General features: G+C 47.7%; 1 protein-coding gene across 2 annotated transcripts in view; it reads right to left on the minus strand.

The window, feature by feature from the left end:
- Positions 1 to 23,172, minus strand: part of SLC24A3 (solute carrier family 24 member 3) — a 641,322-nt gene that overhangs the window by 209,830 nt on the left and 408,320 nt on the right. For both annotated transcript variants that reach the window (XM_066387038.1, XM_066387037.1), the window contains one exon: positions 3,918 to 3,994. In XM_066387038.1, the coding sequence (XP_066243135.1) occupies positions 3,918 to 3,994 (77 nt within the window). The remainder of the gene's footprint in view (positions 1 to 3,917; positions 3,995 to 23,172) is intronic.

Below are 23,172 nucleotides of genomic sequence, written 5' to 3' on the forward strand. Positions count from 1 at the left end.
GGCATTCCTCAGGGTACCGAGTCTTCTGTGCTCTACCCGGGTCTTTCTCACCTTACTGGAGGGCTGGCCACTCTGAGACTCCTCTGGCGGTTGCTGATCCTATTTCATAGGCATGGAGGGGTGAGGTCTGGAATCTGCTTCCTACCACTTCTAACTCAGCAACTAAGCCCCCTCGTGGTGCCTCCCAAGTGAGGACGACCCTCCCCCAACCTCTTCACCCCCAATATCCATAGTTTCCGCTCACTCCAGACACCATGGACTCTTCAGTCTTGAGATCTTTCATTACTGGTTTCCTGTTTCTGCCTAGGAATCCCTCTTCCCCCTTCTTTGGAAAATGCCTACCTACTCTTCAAGTCCAATGCACAGTGCCTCCCAACACCAGTTGGTAAATTCTCTGCACTCCCACACCACACGGCATAGGTGACAGCCAGCACACTGTGCACAGAGCTGGTGCTGTCCACAAGTGGGCCTCCTCACGGGACAGGTTCCTGCAGGTGCGGCTGTATCTCGGGCTTCTGGAAGGGTCCAGCCCAGCACCCCTGTGTTGCAGGGGCTGAATGCAACAAATCTGTACTTAGCTCCTGGAAGCTCTGACTCACACATCTATCTCTTCCCTTCACTTGATCTTGGCCAAGAGACTGAGAAGTGATCGTCATCTGTCATCTCTTTCCTGCTGGCCACGAAAACACCACACGTTAGCCCTAAGCAGCATTTCTTCTTACATTCTGTTATGTTCACCTAACAGTTCCTGAGCATGCTACCTGTGCTGGCCACCATGGTAGGTGAAAGGGAGAAAAAAAATCACTCATTCCTGCACTAAACTGGGCAGTGCTGCTTGTTGGATGCACCAGACACTGTACAAAAAGGCTTTGCTGTGAGTCTCATGTCCTACTGGGGGGATGTATTTTCTTGTGGAAAGGGTAATGTGAGATTTGGCCCTTGACCTTGGAAGGGCACCAGCAGGTCCACTCTAACCTGTGACTCTGCCACATAAAAGAGGTACCCTCATCCCCGTCTGAGCCTGACTCTCCCTGTACCACATGCATGTACGTGGATGCCCCAGGCAGCGAGTTCAAGCGGCTCCCCGTGTTGTCTTCCCTGTAAGAGGTGGATCTGGGAGCAGGCCTACGCAGGTGTTGGCAGCAGGCACAGGCCGTGTGGGTGGAGAGTTCTGGAGCCCATGTGCCTGCAGCATGGCCTTGAAGGGGTGGATGTGGACCTTGGCCCCTGGACTCCTTGCCCTGTGGTTTCTGCAGTGCAGGGCTGGCAGTGGTATTAGAACCAGTGAAGTCGGAGTGCTGAGCCTGCAAGCTTCTGCCCCCACTGGGGAGAAGAATCTCAGGGTACCTGTTTTTGTTCACACCACCATCCTGCCTCCGTAGGAATGCACTAGGCACCAGTGGCATTACAAGTGTCCCTAACTCATGAAGAGCAAGGCAGACACTGCTCTGTCTCCGCTGGCGTCAGGTGGGCAGGGCAGAGGAGAAGGGCTATGGGCCCTCTGGCCGCCACAGCAGGACGGAAGCTCGCACTGTTTGTGCCGAGGAGAGGAACCCCATCTCTCAGATGTCGGGCATAAGGGTGCCAATGACACGAGGGAATTCTGGATGGACCCAGCTCAGTGCCTGGGTCTCCTCAGCCTTTCAACAGGGGAGCCGCGTTGGTGCCGCAGGTGGCAGCCATATTAATTGCTCTGCCAGCGCCCTCCTGCAGGGTAGGGAGGGATGCAGAGTCTACTTTATCATCTGGTATTTTTAGAGAATGTCTTTGCTTAAAAGGGACTTCTCGTGCGTTTTGTTTTTTTAGCGGTGTGGTTCTGGGAGGCTGGGGGAAATGAGGCAAGACCTGAAGAGCTGATTGCTTTTACGGTGAGAGGAGTCAGGCATAGGGCCACTCATGGGCCAGAGAGGTTAAGTATACTGCTGGAAGCCACACACATAATGAGGGCAGACCTGGGCTCCAAGCCATGACGGTCAGACTGCAGAGGCCAGGGTGTGCCTGCTGACTTATCCAGGTGGATTGAAAAGTAAGGTCTCTGTCCCCTCCTCTTATGTCACAGTGGCCTTGTGGCTGCAGTAGAGTCTGGTAGAAAAGATGCTTGTGACTTCAGAGGCCTGGACATTAAAGGGCAGGACTTCCTCCTTGTTCACTGTCACCCTCCCTTTCTCTCTGAGCCCTGGGCTTCCACATGGATCCACGCTGGACTGTCCACATGGAAGTGCTCTGGTCAACAGTCCCAGCCTAGCCAGTCCTTTGGCTACCTCTGCCCAGACATGAGGATGGAGAGCCCTTTTGGAGTGGGTCCTCCAGCACCAGTGGCTGCAGCCCCAGCCATCTGTGTCACCACCAGCCATCCAAATCAATCCCCTCAGGCCCGGGTCCTGGTGCAGCATCTCCTCTGTGCACGTTCTGAACGATCAGCCCGCAGAACCCATAAGCAACATAAAGTAGTTATTGGGTGTGTCACTAAATTTGGAGAACTTTCCCCCTAGCAATAAATAAGCAGAAAGGAATGGAAAGAACTCCAGAAGAGGTGGCTGCCATAGAGATTATCTCCACACACACAAACCCTCCCACATGGGGGGAGGAAATCAAAGGCCTTCACTCCCCTGGGTTTTCAGAGGCAGTTCCAGAACAGTGGTGGAGAGTCAGAGCCAGAACCAAGTCTTATGGATCATCCACTATGTGCCAGACTCCATACCACTAGCCAGTATACTCGATCCACTAACTTAACACTCCGTCCCTGCCACATGCCAGGAACGAGTCAGGGAACTAAGCCACGTACAACACAGAGTCCCTGCTCTCCTGAGGCTTACAGGTGAGCGAGCTTGACAGTAAGCAAATAATCACATAACAATCTGTTGGGTAGTGATCAGTGGCATGGAGAAAATGAATTGGGTAAGGGAAAGATAGTGGCACTTTATTTTATTTTTATTTTATTTTATTTTATTTATTTTTAATGGGGTGACATCAGTAAATCAAGATACATATATTCAAGGATAACATGTCCAGGTTATCTTGTCGTTCAATTATGTTGCATACCCATCACCCAAAGTCAGATTGTCCTGTCACCCTCTATCTAGTTCTCTTTGTGCCCCTCCCCCTCCCCCTTCCCTCTCCCTCTCCCCCCTCCCCCCGTAACCACCACACTCTTATCAATGTCTCTTGGTCTCACTTTTATGTCCCATCTACGTATGGAATAATGCAGTTCCTGTTTTTTTCTGATTTACTTATTTCACTCCGTATAATGTTGTCAAGATCCCACCATTTTGCTATAAATGATCCGATGTCATCATTTCTTATGGCTGAGTAGTATTCCATAGTGTATATGTGGATAGTGGCACTTTAGAAAGGATGGTTAGGAAAGGTTCCCCAAGAGCCATGATGGCGAACCTTTTTATAAAAACCGCCCACTTTTGCAGTGCTGGTCAACCTGGTCCCTCCCGCCCACTAGTGGGTGTTCCAGCTTTCATGGTGGGCCAATCGTGGTGCCATTTGGTTGCTCCGCTACTGCCCACCATGAAAGCTGGAACGCCCACTAGTGGGCAGGAGGGACCAGGTTGACCAGCACTGCAAAAGTGGGTGGTTTTTGTAAAAAGGTTTGCCATCACAGCCCAAGAGGGTGACATTCAAGCAGAGAGGAAAGTTAAATAGTGGAGAGCAAGTCTGTTTGACCTGGGAGCCCACACTTTGGGCACTGATATCACAGAAAAAACACATACAGCTACCTGTCAATTTATGAACCCATGGCTGCTTAAAGAGGGTACATTGAGAGATCACCCCACAGGGCCCAGGGACCCCCACCAGGTGTGTGAACAGGAAGAAGGGAGAGGCCTCTGTGGCACCACACTGCCCACCCACCAGCCAGGCCAGGCCTCCCTTGCCGACCCTGCAGCAGAGCCGCGAGGGGTACTTACACAGAGTACGTGGAGCACCACTGCCCCCTGTCTCCGGTCCTCGTTGCTGAAGATGTCGTTGGGGAACTCGTGCAGAGCTAAGGAACAGAGAGAGAGAAAACCAGCTCACTATAGGTGACAGCATATTCGTGTTTGGGGGTTTGGGACAGTGTTGCCTGTCCTCATTTTTAATATAGGGTCTGTAAACTTGGATGAGAAAAAAATTACATCTTTATAAATCAACTGGATTGTTTCCTTCAGATGAGAAGGTAGGCAACCAACTGTAGTGGTGGTAAGAGCATCTGGGACTCTGGCCCCAACGGATAGTTCATGCTCCATTACGCGTGCTACTATACTCACGCATCACTCCAAGATTAGGTGGCTTTTAGATTACCGCTTGTGATTAAAATGTTAATGAGGAAGTCAACTGAGTTCCTGGGGCCAGAGGGAACTGGGCAGACCCAGAGGTGCCTCAGGAAACCACCTGCATGTCTGGCTGGTGATGCCATGTCGGCTGCTGCCCAGGTCCCCCAGCCCTGCGATCTTCCAGCCTCCCTTGATTAGGAGCTGGGAGGGAGGAGGTGCAGGGTGTCTCTGTGAGTGGGAACGAGAGACCATAACTTGTTCATGCCTAACTGGCACCACAGCAGTGGGCGCGGGGTGAGGTGCCCAGGCTTAAAGTTCCGGACAGACTGCTGTTGGAGCTTGAATTCTGAACCTAGCACGGCAGGACTCCAATGTTAAGATTTACACTATGGTTAGCTGCATTGTCACAGGTTGTTATATTAAACATCAATTTTACCATGGTAGAAGCTTCTGTGACTCGTTTGCAAAGGACATTACCATATGCTTCTGGCTGCAGAGAATGTGATTCAGGGACAGCCTCGCTGGAGACCCACTGGGCAGCAGCTTCATGAGGAGGAGGCCCCTGATGCCTACTACTGATCTCATCAGCCCTACATCTGCACCACAGACACCGCCTGTCAATGCGTCCACTGTTATTTCACGGGGTGTTGCTTTGCTGATGTTCTTTAGCACTTGATGTGACTGCATTAATTTTCTGAAGGAAGAGGTCTACCCGGGGTCATGGGAAGGCTCCTCAATTGAACATCTGGAAACATGTGGCTAGATGCCAGCACTCACTTCATATGGCCCTTGGTGGTATGTATTTTCATCTCTTAGGGCCTCAGTTTACCTACTGGCCATCTGAACAATGGTCTGAGGTTCCTCTTCACTGCTCCCAGGAACACAGAGAACAGTTAGTACACATAGCAGACACTTTTAAGTGTCAAGAGGATGGAAAATTCTAAAGGGAGTGGACCCTGGACCCTGGCCAGCGATGGAGTAGGCCACTCTTGCCCAGGTGGCCCAATGGGTCAGGAAAAGAGCTACCAGCTGTCACTCAGCTAAACTGGCTTCCCCAAAGCCAAGCAAGCTCCCCACATGACTGGCTTGGACTCTGCTGCTAACACATCTGGGAAATCATGCTTCTGAACAGCTGTGCAGGACAAGCGTGTGTGTAGGAGCCAGGAGAGTGCAGACTGTCTGCGAAACACCTACCGCCGAGCTTCCTGGGTCACATATCATATATTATAACAGCGATGAGATGCTGGTCCGGCCTGGGGCCAAAGACATATTCCTGTCTGGTCTTGGGGTTGAAATCACCTGTCACCAATTCTTGACTGCCCTGCAGGTATCTGTTTCTCCAGGATGGTGTTTAGTCTAAGGAAGCTGCACAATGCACGTGCCTCTAGGGAAGTGCTTCCTGCGATCAGGCTGTTGATGGTTCATGTGGCATGCTGGGAACAGCTACACATCTGGCTGAGGGTTTCCCTGAATACTTTCAAAATCCTCCAAGTCTCTTTCTGTTTCTCTCTTTCTCCCTCTCAGTTTTCCTTTTAGTACATCTCACCAGCCCCAGGGGGCCAGCAAAGGCAAGCAGAGCTGTTCCCATAGAAACTGCTGAGCCTGAACTCGGTGGATTCCCCTTTCCAAGGCAACAGCGATCAGCGGCCCTGCTCCTCTCCCCTAGCAGCTTTCCTGTGGCCTGAGGTTGATGCGTCTAAATGAAGAGGTGCTGGGGGTGAACAGTGTTTTCTGCTTTGTTTGGAAAAAAGAAATGGCAGCAGGGATATCGTGGCATCGTTAGACACACTAACTGCATGTTGATCAAGTGGAGCAGCCCAAGATGAAGATCAACACATCCTCAAGCCCAGCTCCCGCAGCACGTCTGAGCAGAAGGGATCGGAGCCACGGCGATGGGCAGAGTGCTGATGTCTCATCCCGGGGATTTCATACCCAAATGCCGAGTGAACTTGACTGACTGGCCTCTTGGGAATTGCCCCAAGAACCTGGAGTCCTGACACAGCCCAGCTCCTCCCTGCAGTGATGGCTGACTGGAGAGTTCTGCTTTAGACACTTTCACCCAGTGCCCACCGCCCAAACCTGCTGCTCCTTCTCCCCCCGGCATGAACGTGGGGAGACTTTGTCAGCCAGCACCTTCCTGACTCCTTTGTGACCCTCTGCTGTTGTGTGAGTACTCAACAAATGATACTCCAACCGAACTGTGCTCATTTGTGGCCTGTGTGGACCTCTGACTCAACTGCACTGAAAGTTCCCTGTGGACAGAAGCTCTGCCATGGTCGGTGCCCACCAGGCTGGGATCCATGAAAGAGAAGGATAGAAAGCAAGTCAATACAAGTGTGAATGAACTCAGAGGGCTTTTCACCCAGGAGACGGATTCGGTATAAACACAGAATTATTGGCTGAGAAATGACATTGGGAGGGACACTCCAGTAAACTCCCCAACATCTGGATTCCAACTTGGGGGACATTCAGGCAGTTCACAAGTACCCTTTTCTCCTTGTTCCAGAGACGTGGAAGGAGGATGCTTGTGGGTCCCCTTCAAGACCAGGTCGAGCCAGGCAACTCGCTTTGAATAACAGAATGTGAGGAAAACAACATGTGTCATGTTTCTTGGCAGGCTCTGACAGCCACTGCCAGATTCACCATCTTATCTTATCTAAGCATTCACGAAAACATACGCTGGGATGAATCTTCCACCAGCCTGGATCCCTGAGGAACTGATGTCAGAATCCCACCCCTCGGTACATGCATTTTGTGCATGTAGAATAAGTAAAAATGCCATTTTTATTCTTCTTAACGCTGAGATGAGGGCTGCTTGTTACCCAGCATAATCAAGCCCACCCTGAGGCATGCAATGACTAACATGGTTCTTGGCTTTGCAGCAGCATTTTGCACATGAGACCTTGCTTTGCAGCAATTTCTATTTCTTCTGCCTCCTTCACTAGACCGGAGGTTAGGATGGGAGGAAATTTATTCTTCTCTGTATCCTCTGTGCTTAGTAAAGTGCCCAGCATGGAAGAGTCACTTCATGAGTGTTTATTGATCAGATGTACACATCTGTCATAATTGAAGGCCCCTGAACAACACGATCCACAAAAGAATCTGTGTGAAAATGGATGTAGTCACAATTTAATTTTCTAAATATTTAGTCACTGGAAAAGTTTCAGAGACATTTAGCAAGGTTCAGCAAGCCATAGGAATGCAGCAGGGAGAGTCCCCAGCAATGGGCATGCGGGATGCCCCAGGAACGCAGCCTGCTGGGAGGCTGCCTCGCAGAAGGACCAGGTCTTACCACTGGAAAACTTATTAATAAACCACTCATGTGGGACATAAAAGTGAAACTAAGAGACATTGATAAGAGTGTGGTGGTTACGGGGGGAGGGGGGAAAGGGAGAGGGAAAGGGGGAGGGGGAGGGGCACAAAGAAAACTAGATAGAAGGTGACAGAGGACAATCTGACTTTGGGTGATGGGTATGCAACATAATTGAAAGACAAGATAACCTGGACTTGTTGATCTTTGAATATATGTATCCTGATTTATTGATGTCGCCCCATTAAAAAAAATTATAAAAATAAATAAATAAATAAACCACTCATGTGCAAAACAACAACAACAAAGAAAACCACACACTTACTCAGCCTTTACCATGTGCCGGGCAGCACACCAAGCTCTTGTTCCGGAGCAGACAGGCCACGCAGTCCTCATCATGGGGCAGTTTCGAGCTGAGCAGGTGAAAGGCTCGGCTGGGGGCAGGGAACCCTCCCCCTTCTTTGAGATCATCCCAATAATTTAAGCATCCTGAATTTAAGGCTAAAATTCATCTTTATCAAGTACTGTAAATATATATTTATTTCTTTTTCATTGTTTCTACGTGATAAGAAACATTATCCCCAATTTACAGATAAGTAAATCGAGACCAAAAGAAGCCAAATAACCAGTCCAAATTCATATAAATGTTAGTGGGGGAGCTGAGATCATAACTGGGGTTAACTGTCTAGCACAGTGGTCGGCAAACTCATTAGTCAACAGAGCTAAATATCAACAGTACAACAATTGAAATTTCTTTTGAGAGCCAAATTTTTTAAACTTAAACCATATAGGTAGGTACCTTCCTTATCGATGTAGCGCCTGCATGTGGTATTTTGTGGAAGAGCCACACTCAAGGGGCCAAAGAGCCACATGTGGCTCGTGAGCCACGGTTTGCCTACCACTGGTCTAGCATGTTGATTCCTGTATCAGAAAGGAACTATAGGTCATAAAACCAAGAGCCTCAAGGCAGGGCTCATCAAACTATCGAAAAAATATTAGCAATCAAATTTGCTGAGAAGGGTTGCTTCAGCCAAATACTTATGTGGTGGCATTTGTTTACTACAGGCAGCCAAGGAGTTTTAGGAGTCTGAAGACTTAAATTAGATGCCCTTCTTCACCAATCATGAGTTCTGTGGCCTTCAGGAAATTCCTTGACCTCTTTCAGTCTTAATGCACAGAATGGGAGAATGAAAACAATGCTAGTATATGTGGACAGAGGATTAACTGCAATACTTGTGAAATACGTGGTACCCAGAATGAAGTCACCAGTTATCAAATACTGGCTCATTTTACTTTATTTAAAAATGGAAAGGGAGAAATATGGACAAGGGGTGTTCCCCACGATATCAATGCTCCACTCACATTCCTGGGGTCCCACCACGTTCATGCCAACTTGTATGTCGTTGCTGGAGGGCTTGCTCCAAAGCCGAGAAAGGGTGCTCTCCCCAGATACCGAGGGCTGGATATGCTGAGGAATTAATGCTCTCTTTCTCTCAGAAGAAGCACTCATCCAAAGACTAAGGAAGCCTTCAACCTCAGCCCCCTCCCCACTTGAGTAAGATAACTCAGAGGTGTGTTCTACACTGTTTCAGTTCTCAACAGAATTAAGCACTGGGGCCAACTAGTCCACAGTAACAATTGGCTTTATAACACTCCTTTGACTGTCTGCCTTCCCTTCCTTGTCTCAGTTCTGGGCTCTCCTATCTGGACCATCTCCCAGATAAACCTCTACTTGAGTCTGCCTCAGACTCTACTTCTGGCAAACCCATATTTAGACGAAGCGAGCTAGGAATTTCGCACTTCTGCATCCATCCATGTCAACAAAGGTTAAATTTTCTAGCAAAGGACTCATTTATTTGCAAGTAAAATTTCCCCCCAATAATAGCAACAGTCCTCAGTGGCTCATTCATAGTGAAATGATGTAAAACTACATTGTCAAGAGAACTCAGAACCACCTCCCTCCTGAGTGCAAGCTGGGAGACGGTATGTGCCCCTTTTCCATGGTGCTGAACTTGATCCAACACCCAAGAGAAGTTCCTTGATTTTCACTTCAGAGCTCTTTTTCTCATTTCCATATTGGCAGAAGACTTTAAACAACCATCCCACAAGCTTTTCTCCTGGAAGAAACAGACATTCTTTGCAACTAAAGAACCCTAATCATTAGTTACGTAGACTTTTGGCCTGGCAGGGCACTGAAATGTAATTTGATGAACCAGAAACATATTTCTTTATCAATAATGAAAAGCCATGGCATCAATGCTGTTCATGGTTCTGAGCCAGGAGCTACTGTAGCAAATACAGTGAATAATGTAGTGGTCTCAGGCCACAAACATGGCAATAGATAGAAGGAGGCCTGTTTGCAGGGGCAAGGGCCTACAGCTTGCATTTGTTGTTGCTCATGTGGGAATACCATGGCTGTGTCCATAATAAATATTCATTAAAGGAAATAAAATATTTATGGTAAATAGCCCTGTGGTGTTCAGAAATTGATGCCATTCTTGGACTGCTCTGGTCCTCAAAGTGTCCCTTGGTGCCAATGTCAAAGAGAATGTTTAGATGGGTGAACTGGGGTCCGACTCAGGGGCTACATCTCTTATGGTCTCTAGTCTGCTCATTGATCCCAAGAAATTCAAACCAACAAGCTGACCTATGCAGAAACGCAGTAAATAGCTTCTTAAGAGGGTACTCAGTGTAAGACAGAATTCCCATACTGCCTCAGCACCCTTGGAGAGGACAAGGCTGCATGAAAAATGTCCTTAGAAAAAATGTAATTAAAATAGTTCATTTTGAAAGTAGTTATTCCCTACAGGAATCTATATTGAAAATGCTTCCTCTTTGTGCATTTATTTTATAGAAGATGAAGTGTGTATGATGAAAAACTAGAGGTTTCAAAATCAGTGATTTAAAAAACAAAAAATGTCAATTCATCAAATTTCAGAGTTGGAAGTAACCCCCAGTATTGGTCTACAAGTGGAAAGGTACCTTTTGGTGAGAAGCACTGTTAAAGTTTTCCTTCTGCTTCCTCTTTGAAAATCTGTTCTTTTTCTTTCTCCGTAATGTTACTGCATGGTTATCAATTTCAGGGATAGAAGACAAATTTTATCTCATGTTCATCAGTTGACTAGTAATGCAGACTGGTGGGCTGGTCTGGGACGGGGCTCAGTGTGGGTGGGTGAGCACCATGAGCCATTAGCAATGTCTGTCATAGTCATGGAAATTCGGAATGGGGGTTTATTTCTTACACTAAAGTCTTCCTGACAAAGTCCTAAAATAAAAGAATAGCTGGCATTCCTTGTGCCTGGAAATAGTAATTCCCGCCATCATCTTTGATCTGTAACTCTTTTAGAGTATAGTTCATTTAAAAAAAGGAGGGGGGAGATTAAAAGTATTTCTATACGATTCCCTAAAGATACCAGATATATTCCAGCAGATGTACTAGGTGGTTACCCATTTATAAAACATTAGCTTGCAATTTGGTCTATAATAATTAAATATCTAAGAAAGCTCACAGTTAGTTGTAGGAAGAGCTATAAATAAATAGAAAAATTATTAGATAATTCAGTTTACAAAACTCAAGCTGTTTTCACTTCTCAATTTAGTACTTGGCAACCTCTCGCGTTGTCTTAGGATAAAATGAAAATGTTACCTGTAATAAGTCATTTTCCCCTTTTACCATCCACCTATGGTTTTAGGTCAAAGCATTCAAAAACTCTTCCAATTACATTTACAACTCTTAGAGTAACTTCCAGCTCAAGGATTTTTGGTTGAATCTCTAAGTTAGTGCATCAAAAGTTTAGATTCCAAATATCATGGATACATCTCTTGGAAAACATCTATTACTGAATATGAACCAAATTTAAAAGAAGAGTATAATTAATCTAAAATAAAAAAATAATTCTTATATCTATTTTTCTCCATTTTCTTGGGCCGCACATCATAGCTTTGAGTGAGACAGACTAAACACACTTTGCTTCTACAACATGCTTTGGTCTCCAATTAGATGATAGACCAAGATCAGGAACTGATGATGAGGAAGATATCCTAAGAAAGCCATTGTGCACTCTTATAATTAGCAAAGCAAGACTCGCCCTAGTTTGGAGCAGGCTAGATCAAAGAACGGGGATTTAGAATCTACTTGATGTGTACCACTAATTTTTGATGGTATATTTGCTGTTATGAATGATGCCCTGAAGAGACTCTGGATTCTGCTGTCTTCCTTTGAAGAGTGTTGAGTTTTTGTTTGGGCAGAAAGCTAAATTACTAGAGGGTCATCTCTAGTGGTGGTTTCAGGCTTTTTCTAACTAAGTCTGTTTTGATGATGCTTAGGTCTTGAGATTCTTGTAGGATTTCAATGGAAAGATTTAGCTGTTTATCAAGCCCCTTTAACTTGGGGGACTTGAACTCCAAACTGTGTCTCCCCAGGGCTGGTAGCTACTAAAATCACTACTCAGCAATTTTAGCCTCTTGACTGTTGTTTCCCTTGTGGTGCTTGGAGTTGCCCCTGAAGCATGGATGGCTTAGGTGTCAGTCAGGGATTTAAGATTCTCTTCCTTTCTGCGATGTCCCCCAATTTCCACCTGCTTTGGGAGCTCCAAACTCTAATCTCTGGTGCCTCTGCTTTCTGGCTGAGCTCTATCCCTCAGGCACTACACACACAGGGGAGTTTCATGGGGGAAAAAGGCTGACTGATAACGGCTTTCCCACAGTGTGGTTTCCTTCTTTCAAGACTCATTGACCCTACAGTCTTTGCTGACTTTGCTTACTGCATTCACTTTCCAGAGATTTTAAATAATTGTTTTCCTCTGGTTTGACCAGTCCATAATGGTTCCTACCTTAATCCAATATAGGCTACTCTACCATGACTGAAAGTCAAAGTCCAGAATATATTTAGATCCTCCCATGCTGCAGAAATTTGCAGTAAACTAAATTAACACTAAATGTTTCCAAAGCTTTCTGTTAGCCACACTAAATCCTCCATGAAACTAAGGCAGCCTGAAATAACTGTGCGGCCAAATGGGAAATAATAAGCTGGGGAAAGCTAAGGGGACTGGGATGGGCTGGCAAGATGTGATGGAAGGGCTGGGAGGTAATCTAATTTCATACTGACTTATATGGATTGGCTAGAGAGAGCACTCAAGGCAGGTGATTACAAGAAGAGATGCTGCAGTATTCCACAGCCCGCAACTATATCTATTTCAAGGTCAAGACAATCCAAAGAAGCATCTGTGGCAGCTCTGATGTGTCCGACAGGTGATGCCCACCGGTTTAGAGGCAAGAAGATGCGTTAGGAGGCAAGATGATATTGGAAACCAGTTACAGCTGAAGAGGGAAATTGTGTTCTGCTTTCTTTTGGAATCTGGAAATTCTCTTACACGTTCCCATAAGCGCCAGATTTTTGACGTTCCACATGAAGTAGGCAAATTGAAATTCACAGCAATAAAGGTAGGTGTTTAATAAATGCTTTTCAAGTCCAGACAAATTTGTGAAGCTTTAGAAACAGGAAAAAAAGGTAGGCAGCAAACAAAGTTTCTGACTAAATCTGGCCCTTACCTCAAGCACATGAAAGTATTAATGTTTTAATTTTTTTTTTAAAAAAAAGAAAATGAAGTAAAATTCTGCTTAGCTCCTGAATTAGCTGAGGTCAAAACAAAAACCATGACAGTTTGTGTTCCGAGTGAAGAGGAGAGCCGACAGGGAGAAGGAGGGGAGGCTGCACTGTTCCAGGGCAGACCTCCATCACAGACCCCTTCACAAGGTACTGACTCTGGCCCACCTCAGAACCTAGGGTTTCATGTCATTGCTAGAGAGCTTGTGTCTTTCTCTGCACTTACATTTCTTTCTTTCTCTCTCTCTCTCCCTCCTTCCCTCCATCTCCTTCCTCACTTCTTCCCTTCCTTCCTTCCTTCTCTCTCTCTCTCTCTCTCTTTTTTTTTTTTTTTTTTTGCTTCTTTTTCAAGTGAGAGGAAGGGAGATAGAGACAGACTCCCACATGTGCTCTGACTGGGATCCACCTGGCAACACTCGTCTGGGGCCATGCTCACAACCAAGATATTATTAGCACCTGAGGTGGAGGCTCCATGGAGCCATCCTCAGTGCCCGGGGCCAATGCGCTTGAACCAATCGAGCCATGGCTGCAGGAGAGGAAGAAGAAGAGAGAAAGAGAGAGAGAGAGAAGGGAGAGGAGGGAGGGTGGAAAAGAAGACAGATGCTTCTCCTGTGTGCTCTGACTGGGAATAGAATCCAGGACTTCCACACACCAGGCTGATGCTCTACCACTGGGCCAACCGGCCAGGGCCCTTTGCACTTATATTTCATTGCATGGTTGGTTCTTGAGTTAAAAACATATTCAAAGAAATCCTTAAAGAAATCAACATAACTATTTTGAGACAACCCCCCCCCCCCCCAAATGCAGAGGCAATGGTAGTAACATAAACTTTGTGATGCAGTCACTTAGGTCATCTTGTCACAGTGACCAGATGAAAATGTACATATTCATCGTTATAAACTAGGGCAGATTTTGTGCCCACAGGAGTAAAAGGCTGGTCAAATGAAATAAAGACCCCCGTGTCACCCCCACCATCCAGGGACAGGTTTAACATGCCCTGAGGACGCTGGCATGCAGCTCACCCAGCATGCTGACCAGCGAGCTTCTATAGTGCGTGAGGTGGAATGACTCAGACCTTCAAAGAGTGGAAGAGAAGCTCAGAGCGTTACTTCCCTTGATACTTTCTCAAATAAACATCAGATTTCAGGGCACTTCAATAGGTCTATGAAGAAAATCTATTAAAATAATTCTTTGACCCTCTCAATGCTTGAGATATGTGGTATTTTGGGGGGTAGGGATACAAATAACTATTGTTCTTTGAGATTCTAAAATATTTTGAGTTTTTATGTATAGCTCAAAAAAGTAGGATCGGACTGTTCAACTTATGGGCATAAAAATCTCCAATCTCCTAGGCAACAAACACTAGGTGGGGTGATAGGCAAAGGGGCTGTTTTTAAACCTCAAGATGAAAGCAGCAATCCCTGTGGGGGCCCTGGGCCTGGACAACAAGGTCCAGCCAAATCGCTCCTGAGAGGCAGGTTGTCAAGTGCCCACAGGTGGGAGGGCTGGCGAGAGCAGCACGACCGCTCCCTGAATCTAAGACATGGAAGCAAATCCGGTGGTTTATTCTCAGCGATTCAGACAAACAGTTCTGTCCAAGGATACAGGATTCCTCTGAGAAAGATTCAAGGACTGAAGTGACTCTGATCTCGTTATGATTACAGCTGCATCCTGTCATGAAAGCAAGCTTTCTGGGGACCCAGACGCGCACACAGATGCCTCCCCATTAACTTAACTCAAAGATGAACGGCCTAGTTACTGCATGTGTCCTGTTGCTCTAACTCTGGCAGAGATAACTAGAAAATACACAACACAATCTTGCCTCTTGAAGTTCACAGCCCAGCTGGGGAAGCCGTGTTTGAGTGGCCAAGCAACACAGAGCACCGGATGTTGGGAGGCAGGCTATTTCCCCAGATATGCACACACATGTGTGTATGTGTATGTGTGTATATGTATACTCACATTATATGTATTAATCCCTGCTAATAACTATCCCAAAACATAGTGGCTTAAGACAGCCATAATGGTGTTTTATGATGCTGGGGACTGACTGGGCAATTGCAATGACACAATGGTTAGAACGAAAATACGAAGGCTGGCTACTCCATGCCTTTCCAGCACCTGTGCTGGGACTGCTTGGGCTCCTGGTGCTCCTCTCTGTCTCCATGTGGTCTTTCCCTGGGGTCTCCTGCATGAGGACTTCTCACACAGTGGCCCAGACATACAAGGCACATTTTTCAAGACAGAGAGCCAGGGAGAAGTTATATGGCCTTTTATGACCTAGCCTGGAAGTCACATAATTTCTATCACCTTCTGTTCCTTCAGGTAGTGCCAAAAGTCTGGCCAGCCCCAAGTGAAAGGGGAAATGGACTCTACCTCTTGATTTTTGGTGGGGAAAGGACAGGATTCTGGAAGAGCACACAGTCCTGGAGTTACTGCTGTGGCCATTTTGGAAGATGCAATCTGCCACTGTTTACCTCTACCTGAAATGATAACTATACTTGGAACTACATTCATAACTAATGGACCAGACAGGGAGTGGTATTTATTTATTTATTTATTTATTTATTTATTTATTTATTTATTTGTATTTTTCTGAAGCTGGAAACGGGGAGGCAGTCAGACAGACTCCCGCATGCGCCCGACCGGGATCCACCCGGCACGCCCACTAGGGGGCGTCACTCTGTCGTGACCAGAGCCACTCTAGCGCCTGGGGAAGAGGCCAAGGAGCCATCCCCAGTGCCTGGGCAATCTTTTGCTCCAATGGAGCCTCGGCTGCGGGAGGGGAAGAGAGAGACAGAGAGGAAGGAGAGGGGGAAGGGTGGAGAAGCAGATGGGTGCCTCTCCTGTGTGTCCTGGCCGGGAATCGAACCCGGGACTTCCACACGCCAGGCCGATGCTCTACCACTGAGCCAACCGGCCAGGGCGGGAGTGGTATTTAGAGTCAGGGAGAAAAGTATTAGCCTGAGCCAAAGCTGTGAATAAAGATAGCATAGGGGGAGTCTGGCCTGAGAGGAGTCTGGAAGCAGGACTTATGTAGCCTCCTGGTGGGGTGGAAGCAGAGACAGGTGTGCAGGTGGAAGGGAGTGGAGGGTTCTGAGTTCTAATGAGGCGAGTGCTCTTTTATGTGCTTCTCCTTCAACAAACAGCCCAGCTCACCAGCGGAAACAGTCATAGCTAAATGCGTTTCCCTTATGTGATCTTTCTGATCCTCACGGCAGCTCTGTGCTTTACAGGGGAAACCTGAGGCCCCGTTCATAAAGCAAGCAGGATTTGAGGCCAGGTGTTCTAAGTCAAGTGTCCTTTCTTCTAAGCCACAGTAGCCTCTTGGGAATCAACATTAGTAAGGGTTTAGTTCACATTCCCCCCCTAGGTTCAGAGATATTAAGTACTTACTATGCAAACATTAGCTTGGTTTCTTTCCAAAAGAAAATATTTCACCCCAAATTTTAAAGAACGCGTGGAACTGCATGGAACTTCATGGCACATTAGAACCCAGCAGGGGACCCAAGGCTAAAATCAGCCAATGTTCCTGATTAGCTGTTACTAAGCCTCTGGCAAGAGTAACGGCACCCAGGAGCTCACGCAGGCTGGGATTCTGCTCCTCTGAAGGAACAGTTCCCAGGCCCCTTCTACCCAAAAAAGGAGCCCTGCCTTAGTGCTGGGCATATCTCCTTGCATCTTGACATCTGTCACAGACTAACAGTGAGCTGGCAGTCGACTCAGCTTCTCCTGTCTCCTGAGATACACCTGATGCAAAGCATGTTGACACCTTTGCAGGAACCCTGCCCGTGTGCCGGACCCCATTTTGTCATTTACACATTTTATGGCCGTGGGATGTATCCCACGTGCGCTTGGTATGTGGGGACCCACAGGGTAAGGCGGAAAGAGTCGGCATCAGAGCTCCTGAAAGATCCCAACTTACAACAGAGCGAGGTTAGACGCTATGGAAGCAGTGGCCTGGTGCAGCTATTGCTGGAGGGGAACAGAAGCAGTGCTGTCCTCTCTCCCTACACCCTCCGTCCCCCCACCTGGGCTGCCCGGGGAGCCCTTCACCACGTTCCTCATGCCAGCACCCAGGGCTCCCGGGAGCGGAAGTGCCAGGGGCGGCAGGCCGAGCCTCTGCGGGTCCCGTGCCCTGCCCCTCCCACCTCTGCCTCCACCTCCATTCTGGTCCCAGGCTCTCCTCTCAGGCTTTCCAGGGAGTACTTTCAAAATCACTTTCACATCAACGCTCATGCCAGGCTCAGCTTCTGGGAACCCAGGCTAACCAGGGAACCACACAAACACTGCTTCTTTCACAAATATTCCCTGATCATCCCAAAGGAATCCTGCCCTACATCACCGCAGAGATCGGGATCCAGACCACACGGGTGCAGGCTGGAGGGTGGCGGTGGGCAGCAGCTTGTTCCCCACACCCGTGGGTATGCACATGGCATTCTGCACTTTCCCTTCAGCTGACAGTGTCCCAAGTGAGCCACACACATCACTCAGCAACCCATCAGTTCCTCAGGGGTCTGTCTGTGCGTGGGCAAGCACTTCTTGTACTGAGACTCCGGCGTGCCTATGGGCTCTTGCTGCATGTCGATGGGCTGGCTGGTGTTTAGGGCGGAATGAGGCGAGATTGGGCTTGCTCTGAGACGCTGTCAGCGAGCAGGGGAGCGAATGGGGGTGAAGCAGGGGGTGGAGAAGCCACAGAACAACTGCCTGTGGCTAGAGTTTCCATTCCCGGTGCCAGCTGATGGAGCCCGGGGTGTCCCAGGGGCACAGCTGACTTGCCTGGATTGAGAGGCGAAGGGGGAGCGTCCCTCGCAGTGTATTCACTGGTCCTGAACTCCTCAGACATTGCTATGTTCTCCTGTCACGTCATTTCAAAAATCTTGTTTTTACTGGGAAGCTCAGGTCCAAATAGCGACACAGAATAGAATCTGTGGTTATGTCTTGGTTTGTTGGAACAGGAACAGACTTGGGTGACAACAAAAGGCCCAGCCTCATATCTGGGGAGTGTGGAGAAGCTGGGTATCAGCATCTTACCATGTGAAAGAAAATGGCAACTAGGGTTTGAGTGAGGACACGGAGGTAATTTTGGGTGATCATTTCCAAATAACAGAAAGACAAGTGCTTGAGAAAAGGCAAGAAGCGCCGGCAACGGCCAGGGGCAAGACTAGGCGCATACGAGGGAGTCAAGTCTGGAAAACACCTGCCGTGCAGGCCGTGTGCACCACACGCAGTTTGGACAGCCTCGCCTCTCCTGGAGGAAATGACATCGCCCTAAAATGACTGAAGTCAGCTCTTTCTATGCCCTCATTTGTAACAAGCCTGGCTGAATAGTTGAGCGGCCACGTCCGTGGCTGGCGATGCCGCACACAGGGGAGGGTGACGGTAGCTGACCAGCTACACTAGCTTACGCACCCACCCCTCCCAGCCCTCTCTTAAACATGCCTAAAACCTGCTAAGGTGTAACAGCTTGGAAAGCAAAGCAAACCTCTCACAGACAGATGAATAGGCTTCCTCTTCAAGGTGACATGAACTTGTAGTTTTATCACACCCAGTGAAGTCGAGAGGACAGCAGGGTGACTGTACCCCAGTCATGGATGAGGTTGGTGCCAACTCAGGTCCCCTCCACCGGGCTGGTGTAGCCACCACCCAATGCCGTGAATGCTCTCTGCTCATGGCTCAGCCTGCGCTTGCCTGAGAACGGCCCTCAGCCGATGTGCACTGTCTCACCCCGAATGCCTGGAAGACTGTCTTCACTCCAACAGCGCTGGGCCGTTAGGCCCCGGTTCAGGGAGAACAACTTCATGGTGCCATTCACTGTCTGTGGGCCCTGTGAGATCAGGCTGAGGTCAGCCTGCAGCTGAGAACACATCTTTGCCGACTGCTCCTCCTGCCTGATGTTGCCGCTCTCACTCCCCTTCTGAGGACTCTTTAACAATAAGACACTGGTGCAGCCTTTCTGTCTGGGGGGCCCAACCCCTAGCGAACCCACTGGGTCGGCCTTGGCTCTCCAATCTCCAATGACATGGGGCATCTCACTGAAACGTAAATAGCATGCTGGCTGGGAAACGCTAGTCCCTGTCACTCAGGGATGACCAGAGCAAGCTTTGCTGCTTTTAATTCCTCTGAAGTCACTGCAACCCAGAGCTGGACCAGTGCTTCTAGCTCTTTCTGTTCCAAGCTAAGCCCTGGGCCCAAGAGAAGCTGCTGTCCAGGCTCTGTGCCCTAGAAACTGACGGCACGGAGCCAGATTCCCACTTGGCACCAAGAGCTAGTTTCCTCGCCACTCAACCAAACATCCGTGAAATAGTTAAAACTGGATAGGATTTCCTTCTTCCAAATCCCCTTTTGAAGTTTGAAGAGGGATTCTGGGAAGATTTTACATTTTAATAGGAAATTTATTTCCCAGATACTGGTAAGGTAACGAGTTTGGATGAAACCAGGCAACTGTGTTCAGACGTCCCAAAGATTCAAGTTCACAAAGCTTTCCCTGCTGATTCTGAACCCCTTGTAGACAGAGCCTGGTTCTGCAGGCGCGCTGTTCCACGGAAGGGCTCGCAACATGATGCCTGGAGGGAGCGACCATGCTCCTTCATGGCAAGGGTTAATGTGTGTAACAAATGTTCCACACACATGGCTGATGTGGCTGGGAGGCACTGCCGCGGGGGAACCCCGGGTCTGAACATTCAGATTCCATCGGTGGCGTCTCCACTTGTCACTGACGGTCTGGTGGTCAAGGCTAAAAGGTGCAGACTGATGCTCATCCAAAGGGAGGTCAGCAAGCACCAGCCCTGTCTCCCTCCACGCAGGTCTCCACCTCAAGCCCGGGAAGCTGCTCAGTCCCGTCCGGAAAAAGAGGGAGCTATTTTAACCTGGAATGCGGCAAGCCAGGCCAAGGGAGCCGCAGCCAAGAGATACAGTGCACAGCACGCACACCCACAGGAGCGTCCCCCACAGGCCAGGTCTCTTCTGCGGACCCTGAACGAGCAGCACAGTGGTTCCTACAGCGAGCCCCTAGCGCAGGGGTAGTCAACCTTTTTATACCTACCGCCCACTTTTGTATCTCTGTTAGTAGTAAAATTTTCTAACCGCCCACCAGTTTCACAGTAATGGTGATTTATAAAGTAGGGAAGTAACTTTACTTTATAAAATTTATAAAGCAGAGTTACAGCAAGTTAAAGAATATAAAAATAATTACTTACCAGATACTTTATGTCGGATTTTCGCTAAGTTTGACAGAATAAATCTTTATAAAACAACTTACTATAGTTAAATCTATCTTTTTATTTATACTTTGGTTGCTCCGCTACCGCCCACCATGAACGCTGGAACGCCCACTAGTGGGCGGTAGGGACCAGGTTGACTACCACTGCCCCCTAGAGTGTCAGTGTTCCAGGATGGGGAGGGCTGAACCATTCTTTCAGGGGCAGTGCCTGAGTAGGCAGCCGACATGACAGGTGTGTCTCCTGCACAGGATCCCTATCTCAGACTCATAAGCCCATCTAAGACAATCTTCCTCTTCCCTACCCTTGCACCCACCCCCTCACATTCCACTCTTCTATCTTCGTCCTGGTTCAAAGAGTGCAGAGAACGGTCAGTAAATGCCAGTTGAAGGAGTAAATGCATGACTATTGCATAGCATGGTTTTGGGACTTGGTTTAGTCACTCAATAAAAATTTTGGAGGAGCTATTCTGCACCAGATGCTGCAGTCATCTGTAAGTAACCAATGTTAACTTTGTTTGCTTATCTTCCTCTCTCTTTTTTTAATACATCACCACATCATGTCCCTCTTCAAACTATACACTGTAAGCTGCGTTCTATTTTTTCAGGTCCTTCCAACTGAGATGGCAGAGCTGTGACAGGGGATGACAACTGGCCCTCTGATCTGCTCTAGGGGACAGGAATGAAAGCCATTGAGATGGCCGTCAGAGAAATGGCTCATACCTGTAACCTTTCCCGTTTGGGGTCACCTGGTCAGCTGATGCTGGTTCCTGTCCTCATGGCAAAGAGCTCAGAACCAACCGTTTAATTCTATAGGAGCTACCTACCAGCCCCACCAGCAACTTCAGGGTCCAAAAATAATTCTATGGCCAGAGTCAGACTTTGGCAATCAAAAATATAAGATAATATTGGAAAGATCAGAAATGTCATACTCTTTAAAAAAAACAAACACAAAACAACAAATCCCCCAATATTGCTATGAGCATCCCTAAACAGATGCACACATCCTGGTGCCAACGTCCTCAAGTTCCTCCAGGGGAACAGTGCAATCAATAGGCTGTACATGTTCAAGTTCACAAGATCATTTCCAACAGTGTTCCAAGTGATTGTGTTATACTAATTTACAATCCCACCAGCAGTATACGAGTTCACATTGACCCACGTGCGAACATGCAACTTGGTGATAACAGACTTAAATTTTTGCCAAACTAGTTATAATGCCAAATGGTAACTGAGTTCACTTTTCTGATTATTAATGAGAGGGAGACTATTTCCCAAAGTTAATCCACAAGTTGGGTTTTCTTTTCTCTGAAACACCTATTTTTAAATTGGTTATTTGTCTTATTCTTAATGATTTGTAGGAAGTCTTTATATTTTTTAGATATCAGTTCTGTCCTGGTTATAGGCTTCGGAATATGTTCCCAGTATGTATCTTGTTTTTTGATAAACAAAAGTTTTAAATTTGAATGAAGCTAAATGCATCAATCATGTTTGGAATGCCTTACTCTTAAATGCTCCCAAGCTCCAGGGTTGCTGTTGGGGGAGTGTGAGATGAGCTGGTGCACATGAGAACAAACTTGTAAGAAAAGTTAATGGTTATATGATGCTTATTTTCATGCTACTATAAAAATGTCACTATGATTATTTAGGAAAGATATATAAAATTACTTTGAAAATAAATACATATTTGAAAGTGAATCTAGGAAAAGCATGAAGGAAATAATTGTCCAGGCAAACATGTAACCATGGGACGCAGGCAACTGAAGGAGGGCACCTCGGCCTCAAGATTAAAGGGTCTGAAGGCCACAGTGCGTAGGGTCTTAGCTAGTATTAACCTCTTAGATGCCTCTGTTTCAAAACCATAAGATTCCCCCATGCATTCATTGGGTGTCATGGGCTGGACCCCGATGCCAGGCCACGTGTACCCTCACCAGATGAATGGAATGGGTGCGATTGTACAGATGCAGAGACTGAACTCAGAAAGGCAAATAACTTGCCCACAGCCACACGGCTCCTACATAGCAGAGTCAGATCTAACACCCAGATTTCTTAGATTCCAGAGCCCAAACTTTTAACTACAATGTTGCCCCGATTACCAGAAAGCAAGCATCTGGCCAGAGGGTAGGAAGAACAACTATGACTACTTCAAGGTCAAAGGGCTCAATTTGAAATACTCTCCAAGTCATATACCTGCTTAGCTGATACTTGAAGATCTGGTGCACAGTGGACAACAGTGGGGACCTGCCCAGCCCTCTTGTTTCCATGTGCACCCCTCCACTGGGACCCAGTTTCCCACAGCCAGAACCTGGACAGCTCTATGCACCTGAAGAAGAGTCCAGCTGTAATATAAACATCACCCCTCCCCTGCCTGGGGCCCCATAACCGGTTCCTGATGGAGGCAGAGCCCTTCCCTGGGGTTGGGATGTCTAGGGGCCATAATTTAAACTTGAGAGCCACCTGTGGGATCAGGAAATGTCACACCCCACTTTGATTCCTCCTTTCCTCCCCCCGCTCCACCCCCTTCTAAGGACACCAATCCTTAAGACCACTTCTGAGAGCCCATCCTCTTGGGCAGTGGAAGCAGAGGGGGGCAGAGGTGTGGAAACATGAATTGAGAGGGTGACCGGAAGCTGATGGGCGGGCCACCCTGAGCACCCCCCACCCGGGCCTGGAGAGGCCAGAGCCAGGATGCTCGGAAGCTCTGTCCTCAGCAGGCTGTCTTTGAGCACAAGGTTTGTCATTTCTGCCCGGAAGTCACTGCTGCGTTAAGGGGCAT

This window comes from Saccopteryx leptura, chromosome 5 (genome assembly GCF_036850995.1).
Source record: "Saccopteryx leptura isolate mSacLep1 chromosome 5, mSacLep1_pri_phased_curated, whole genome shotgun sequence".
Taxonomy (NCBI): Eukaryota; Metazoa; Chordata; class Mammalia; order Chiroptera; family Emballonuridae; genus Saccopteryx; species Saccopteryx leptura.